Here is a 7,969-nt window from a genome sequence, read left to right on the forward strand (position 1 = left end):
GTAAAACAGTAAAATATGGCAAAAATGCACAGTTTGGTCTTCCATCTTCAACTTGTTGTAAAATCTCCAAAACTCAACCAAATCGCTCAGGTTTTTTTAGAATGAATCTAGAACTGTCAGTTGTCAAATGACATGGCGATAACATACATGCGAATGACTGTAGTACTTCCAAAAATGAACTAGTGTCATCTGTCGCAAACATGCACATGACTGTAGTACTTCCAAAAATGAACTAGTGTCATCTGTCGCAAACATGCGTCATGACTGTTCCAACAACCCAAAAGTTGTAGTGGACGCAAGCTCAGCTCCAAGTACAGTCACCATTTTCAATTTAGTTGCGATGGGGTGTGGGTGGTGTAGTCCACCATCCCATGAGGGAGTTGAACCTGCAACCTTGTGGCATACTGCGCCATGTGGTCGCCAGTCAGCAGCTTGCGGCTCCTCAGCTCAAGGTGCCATGTTCAATCTTAGTTGCAGGGGGAGGAAGGGGCAGCCCACCATCCCATGTGGGAGTCAAACTGGCAAGCTTGTTGTTATGAACATGTGCTCTCACCAGCTCAGCAGCAGCTCAGCTTGAGCGCAGCTCACTGGCCCATGTGGGAATCGAACCGGCGACCCTGTTGCTCAGAGCTAGTGCTCGAACCAACTGAGCCACTCGGTCAGCCCTATGGATGACTTTTAAGATATAACACCAAAGACACAATCCATTATATAAATAATTGATAAGTTGCAATTCATTAAACTTAAAAACTTCTGCTATGTGAAAGACAAAGAGAGTGAGAAAATAGACTGGGAGTAAAACTGTGCAAAAGACACATCTGATAAACAATTGTTATCTAAAATATACAAAGAAATCTTAAAACACAACAGTAAGAGATTAAACAAAACAATTAAAAATGGGCACATATGCAAATAAAAACCACAATGTGATATCACCTCACATATGTTAGAATATCATCAACAAGACTAACAGTAGCAAGTGTAGGAGAAACTGTAGAGAAAAAGGAACCCTCATATACTGCTGGCAAAAATGCAGACTGGTTCAGCCACTATGGAAGGTAGTGTGGAGGTTCCTCAAAAAAAGAATAGGGGCGGCTGTGTGGCTCAATTGGTTTGAGCGCATGCTCTGAGCAACAGGGTTTCCAGTTCGATTCCCACATTGGCCAGTGAGCTGTAACCTCCGCAACTAGATTGAAGACAAGGACTTGAGCTGAGCTGCAGGTGAGTTGCCAGTGGGTGGCCAGATGGCTCAGTTGGTTAGAGCGTGTGCTCTTAACAAGGTTGCAGGTTCGACTCCTGCATGGGATGGTGGGCTGCGCCCCCTGCAGCTACATTGAACACGGCAACTGGACTTGGAGCTAAGCTGCACCCTCCACAACTAAGATTGAAGGACAACAACTTGACTTGGATCTGATGGGAAAAACACACTGTTGCCCAATAAAGTTAAAAAATAATTAAGAATTGAATTACCATATGACCTAGCAATCCCTCTCCTGGGTATGTACCCAAAAAATCTGAAAACATTTATCTGTAAAAGATGTATGTGCTCTGAAGTTCACTGCAGCTTTATTTACAGTGGCCAAGACATGGAAACAACCAAAGTGTCCTCAATAAATGACTGGATAAAGATGTGGTATACACTCATATATATACAATGGACTACTATTCTGCCAAAGTAAAGAGGAAATAGTGCCATTTGCAACAACATGGATGGATCTTGAGTATATTACGCTAAGCAAAATAAGTCAGACAGAAAAAGTCGAGAACCATTTGTTTTCACTGATGTGTGGTATATAAAACTGAAAACAAAAGAACAAGACAAACAAATGAAGAAACAAAAGCTCACAGACACAGACAATAGTTTAGTGGTTTCCAGATGGTTAGGGGGGAGAGGGATGGTAGAAGAGGGTAAATGGGGTCAAATATATGGTGACGGGCTAAGAACTGACACTGGGTGGTGAACACACAATGATATAGAGATGATATATTATAGAATAGTACACTTGAAACCTATGTATGGGGTTGTCCGAAAAGTCATGGCGCATGTTTGCGACAGATGACACTAGTTCATTTTTGGAAGTACTACAGTCATGTGCATGTTTGCGACAGATGACACTAGTTCATTTTTGGAAGTACTACAGTCATTCGCATGTATGTTATTGCCATGTCATTTGACAACTGACAGTTCTAGATTCATTCTAAAAAAACCTGAGTGATTTGGTTGAGTTTTGGAGATTTTACAACAAGTTGAAGATGGAAGACCAAACTGTGCATTTTTGCCATATTTTACTGTTTTACTTCCATAAAGGGGAGAATGTGCGTCAAGCTTGTGAAAAGTTGCATAAAGTTTACGGTTACAATGCTCTACAAGAACGTCCATGCCAACGATGGTTCATGAAATTTCGTGCTGGTGATTTTGATCTCAATGATGCTCCTCAGTCAGGGAGGCCCACCGAGGTTGATGACGACAAAATAAAGGCATTGATCGAGTCAAACCCACGTTACATGACATGAGAGATTGCAGAAATATTGAACATCCATCATTCAAGTGTTCACGCCCACCTGAAGAAGCTGGGATACGTAAGCAAGCTTGATATTTGGGTTCCACATGAACTCAAATAAGTTCATTTGACGGCGCGTATAAACATCTGCAATATGCTCATTAAACGTGAGGAAAACAATCTGTTTTTGAAGTGAATGATAACTGGTGATGAGAAGTGGATTGTTGACAACAATGTGGTGTGAAAATGGTCTTGGTCCTGATGTGATGATTTGCCTCAAATGACATCGAAAGCAGACATTCATCAGAGTAAGGTTATGCTCTCAGTGTGGTGGGATTTTAAAGATGTCGTGTTTTTCGAGCTCCTACTGAGGAACCAAACCATCAATTTGAACATGTACTTTCGGCAACTGGACAGTTTGAACGAATCCATCATCCAGAAATGTCCAGAGCTTGTTAAATGTAAAGGAGTTGTGTTCCATCATGACAACGTGAGACCACACACAAGTTTGATCACCCGTCAAAAATTATTGGAGCTTGGATGGATGTGTTGCCACACAGCCATCATACTCGCCTGACCTTGTGCCATCAGACTTCCACTTGTTTCCCTCTCTTCAAAACTCCTTGCATGGTATAACATTCAATTCAGCTGAGGCTGCAAAGCAGCACTTTGTTTAGTTCTTCACAAATAAAGACAGGTGCTTCTATGAACGAGGAATTATGAAGCCTACTGAAAGATGGCAAAAGGTTATCGAACAAAATGGGCAATATATCATTGATTGATCTTTGTTCTTTATATAAATATATGACCTTTGAAGAACATAGACAAAATACGTCATGACTTTTCCGACAACCCAATAATTTTACTAACCATTGTCATTCAAATAAATTTAATTTAAAATATGAGCACAAGACCTTAAGAGACAACTCACCAAAGAAGTTACACAGATGGCAAATAAGCATGTGTAAAGATGTTCTACATATGTCATCAGGGAAATGCAAATGAAAACAGTGAGCCCACACTCACCACACACCTACTAGCATGGCCAAAATGCAAAACATGGCAGCACCAATGCAGGTGAGGATGCGGAGCAACGGAAGCTTTCATTCACTGCTTCTAGGAATGCAAAATGGTACCGCTACACTGAAAGACAGTTCTGCAGTTTCTTACAAAACTAAACATACTCTTACCATAGGATCCAGTAATTGCACTCCTTGGTATTTACCCAAAGGAGTTGAAAACTTACATCTGCACAAAAACCCGCACACAGATGGGTATAGTTTTTTCATAATTGCCAAAGCTTGGAAGCCGCCAATATGTGCTTTAGTATGTGAATTGATAAACTAGTACATTCAGACCATTGAATGTTATTCAACATTAAAAAGAAATGAGCTATTAAACCATGAAAACACATGGAGGGCCTTTAAATGAATATTACTAAGTGAAAGACGGCAATCTGAAAAGTCCACATACTGTACGATTCTAACTTAATGACATTCGGAAAAGGCGAAACTATTGAGACAATAAAAAGATTAGTGGTTACCAAAAGTTAGGGAGGGCGGATTAATTGACAGAGTATGGAGGACATTTAGGGCAGTGAAAACACTCTTTATGATACTATACCGATATATACATGTTATTACAGATTTGTCCAAACTAGTAGAATGTGCAAGATCAAGAGTAAACCATAATGAAACTGTACATTTTGGGTGATTATGATGTGTTAATGTAGGTTCATCAACTGTAAAAAATGTCCACTCTGGTTGGGGGTGCTGATAATGGAAGAAGCTATCCATGTGTGGGGGCGGGAGTATATGGGAAATCTCTGTATGTACCCCTCAATTCTGCCGTGAACCTTAAGATGCTCTAAAAAAACAGTCGTAATTAAAAACAATACAGGACTGGGGCCGGCCAAGTGGCTCAGCTGGTTAAGAGTTTGCTCAAGGGTGTGAGCTCTGAGCAAGCAGTGCTTCGATTCCGGACCCGAGCTGAGCTGCCACTGAGCTGCAAAAAGATGGCAGGATGGCTCAGCTGTTTAGAACATGTGTTCCTAACAACAGCATTGCCAGTTCGATTTCAGCATGGAATGGTGGGCTACGCCCACCTGCAACTAAGATTGAACACGGCACCTTGAGCTTAGCGGCAGAAAGCTGCCTACGGGCGGCCAGATGGCGACTGGAATTGGAGCTGAGCTAGCTGTGTCCTCCACAACTAAGATTAAAGGACAACAACTTGGCTGTTCCCCTTCCCCAATTCTCCAAAAAAATCTTTAAAAAAAATGTAGATGAGAGAGGTCATGATTGATAGAGTGGGTGGGTATAGGCTCCAGGGCACAGAAAAAGAGTTAAGTTTTGAACAAGAAGATTTTCCACTAAGACAAGAAGCAAGGAGTAAAGACAGGTACCTAGCTCTACTAAGAAATTTGATATTACAATGGTGGCATAATAATGGATTCATGCTGTGATTTGAAAAGTTACTTGATAAATTGTACACTAAAACGGTTAAAATGATAGCGTTTTATATTTTAATGTGTGTGTTACTTGATTACTATCCAATTTCCATATTATAATAGGTTACTTGATTACTATCCAATTTCCATATTATATTATAATGACCATTACATTTCCTGGTTAGCTACAGTTTAGCTTTTATTTCACTAACGACTCTCGATCTTACATAAGACAAGTGTTATTTAAGTTTTTGTGGTCACTGAAGACATATTCCACTTTATCCACAGTTGCCTACTCCTACTTAACAGAATAAACGAAAGGTCTTACCATCTGAAATACATCAGAGCCTTCATCAAAATCCACCATAGCAAAAAATATCCTGTTGGTAAATGCACTGGAGTATCGCCAGGAGTTTGCCAGGATCTGGAATTCTTCATCAGCTTGCCTGAAAGCAATCAGATTGGTGAAGATAGCATATAAAACAATTTTAGAAGCAATCCAGTTTTATCAGCAGTAAAACAGATCCAAAGACGCAACAGCAGTTTTTCCAATAGGGGGTCGGGGGTTGAGAGACAGGTAAGTCAGGCTCTACTGACAGGGTTAGGACAAACCTTGGCAAACTCTACCATTGTTTTGGCATAAAAGAAGCTTTATCCCAAGTTTTGGGGATTTCAACAGAAAGTAGTAATTACCTGACTACACTTCCTACTTTGTGCCTATTTCTTATCTCAAAGCTCTTTCAGTGTCACTGGAAAAATCCAGCTAATTGTCTCTATAACAATTTTTAATACCCTAAATTACTTCTAAGAGTTCAAAGACAAGGTTGAAGTATTTTCCCATAGAAAGTAGACTGTGATATTAATCCATTTTAAAAATAGAAAGTACAAAATGCTACTTGTTAAATAAAAATACAGTCAGATGATTAGGGTAAAAAATGAGAAGCAACTAGGGATCTGAAATTAATTGAAACCTCAAGTCATATTTGACTTTTCCCTTATTGCCCATATGCTTTCAGTTTCTAAAAACTGATAATTTTTCATTTGGGACTATCTTTTAACTTCATCTCTTCCCACTTATTGCTTTTTTCTTTTTTTAAAAGAATACTTTATTGGGGAATTGGGGGAGGGAACAGCGTTGGGGAATCGGGGAAGGGGAACGGGCAAGTTCCCGTCCTTTTGTTCTTCAGTCCAGTTGTGGAGGATGTCGCTTCACTGGCCCATGTTGGTACTGTGATCACTGTGCTCTTCCTGGGTTAGGCAGTCGCTACCCGGCCATTGAACGGCCACTCAAGGCAGCTCATGGCAGCACACTAAAGCGCACGCCAGCTGCCGGTCAGCCCCACTACAGCCTATGCCCATCGCTGGCAACTCATGGCAGCCCAGCTCCAGGTCGAGCTGTTGTTCACCATCTTAGCTGTAGAAGACACATCATCACTGGCCCTCATGTGGAATCTGAACCAACCAGGGCCCTGCTACTCAGAGCTGGCGTTCCAAGCCAACTCTTAACCAATGCGCCACTTGGCTGGCCCCCACTTATTTTCATTGCTATTATCTAAACTCAGATCCTTAATATCTGACATTAGAATATTAAAATACTGTCTCTAGTTTCTCCTCCTTCAAGAAACTCCTCTCAGGAACTGTTGCATTTCTGTTACCTTCACAACACAGTCTCCAAGCTCTTTCACTGGTTATTCAAGGTTCTTTATCATCTAGTTCCAAATAATGATTCTAGCTTTTATGTAGCCTTACTACTAAGCAATCTCAAACAGGATCACTTAATTCCAGCTTTTTATTTATTCCTATCTCTGTACCCTTGCACACATCATTGTTCTAACCAGAATATCCTACCTCTATATAGAAGTAAATCCCATCCACCCTTCTAGCCCTTGAACAAGTCCTATCTTCTCCATTAGGCCAACCGTAATCACTCCTATTACATGTCCTTCCTGAAATTTTACAGTATTTATTATATACACAATATGTTTGGTACTTAATCATAAATTGCCTTCCTTACATTGCCAGTGAAATTTTCAGGTGTGGAACTCATTTCCCTAGTCAGATGATAGGGTAGGGCATCTTGCTTATACTCGTGATCCTGATAGCACCAACTATATATTATTATACATATTGTTATTGCTTACTTTTTATTTTTTGAATGAGTTTAGGATAACGTGAGCTAATTTTAAATTTGGTATTGTAGAAAGATTACAAATAAAATCTTAGGTTAATAAAAATTGCACTAATTTGCATTTAATACAGAATTATGAAGGTGTTTGTATTTGTTCCCTGACATCTTTGCATACTCTTATTTGCTAGTTAGTGAACTGACTGAATTTTGAGTAATTATAGATTTTAAGTTTAGTCAGTTAGTGCCCGCTATTATTTTTCCTTCTTCTATTTACTTTTAATTTATATTCAGCATACACTGCATAAAATAAACATTCTAGAACCAAATATCTTGACTATCTCCTACCTCGGAGGAGAAAATCCTTTAAGAAGAGCTAGCAAGGCTTGGGGTAGCATAACACACTATTGTGAAACAAGGGGTCTATTCCTTCACAAGAGCCCATGGTGTCAGAATTTGGAAAGCCTCCAAGATTTTACTAAATTAGCTCTTCACAGGGTAGCTTTTTCATTTCATTTAAAGTAAATGCCCAGATCACACATAATCATCTAAAAATATAAGTAAAACCCCAGCAAAATGCAAAAAGCTATTTTATTTTTTAGTATCCACTATTTCTAATTATCCATAGTGCTTTTGTTTAAAGAAATATCAAGGGACGGCCGAGTGGCGCAATGGTTAAGAACTGTCTTGGGACGCCAGAGGGCCCTGGTTCGGATCCCACATATGAGGGCCAGTGACACTGCCCTCTACAGCTAAGATGCTGAACAATAGCTCAATCCGGAGCTGGGCTGCTGTGAGTCGCCGGGCGACAGCGTAGGCTGCAGCCCCTGTGGCAGTGGGTTGCCATGGGCTACCATGTGTAGCCAGCAGCCAGCGTGAACGGCCAGCAGCCAC

The 7,969-nt window shown here is 40.3% G+C and overlaps 1 protein-coding gene across 1 annotated transcript in view; it reads right to left on the reverse strand.

Annotated features, from left to right (window-relative positions):
* Positions 1-7,969, reverse strand: part of MAGT1 (magnesium transporter 1) — a 61,060-nt gene that overhangs the window by 30,648 nt on the left and 22,443 nt on the right. Inside the window, exon 3 of the mRNA XM_019648142.1 lies at positions 5,279-5,396. Within this exon, the coding sequence (XP_019503687.1) occupies positions 5,279-5,396 (118 nt within the window). The remainder of the gene's footprint in view (positions 1-5,278; positions 5,397-7,969) is intronic.

The sequence above is a fragment of the Hipposideros armiger genome, unplaced genomic scaffold (genome assembly GCF_001890085.2).
Source record: "Hipposideros armiger isolate ML-2016 unplaced genomic scaffold, ASM189008v1 scaffold_121, whole genome shotgun sequence".
Taxonomy (NCBI): domain Eukaryota; kingdom Metazoa; phylum Chordata; class Mammalia; order Chiroptera; family Hipposideridae; genus Hipposideros; species Hipposideros armiger.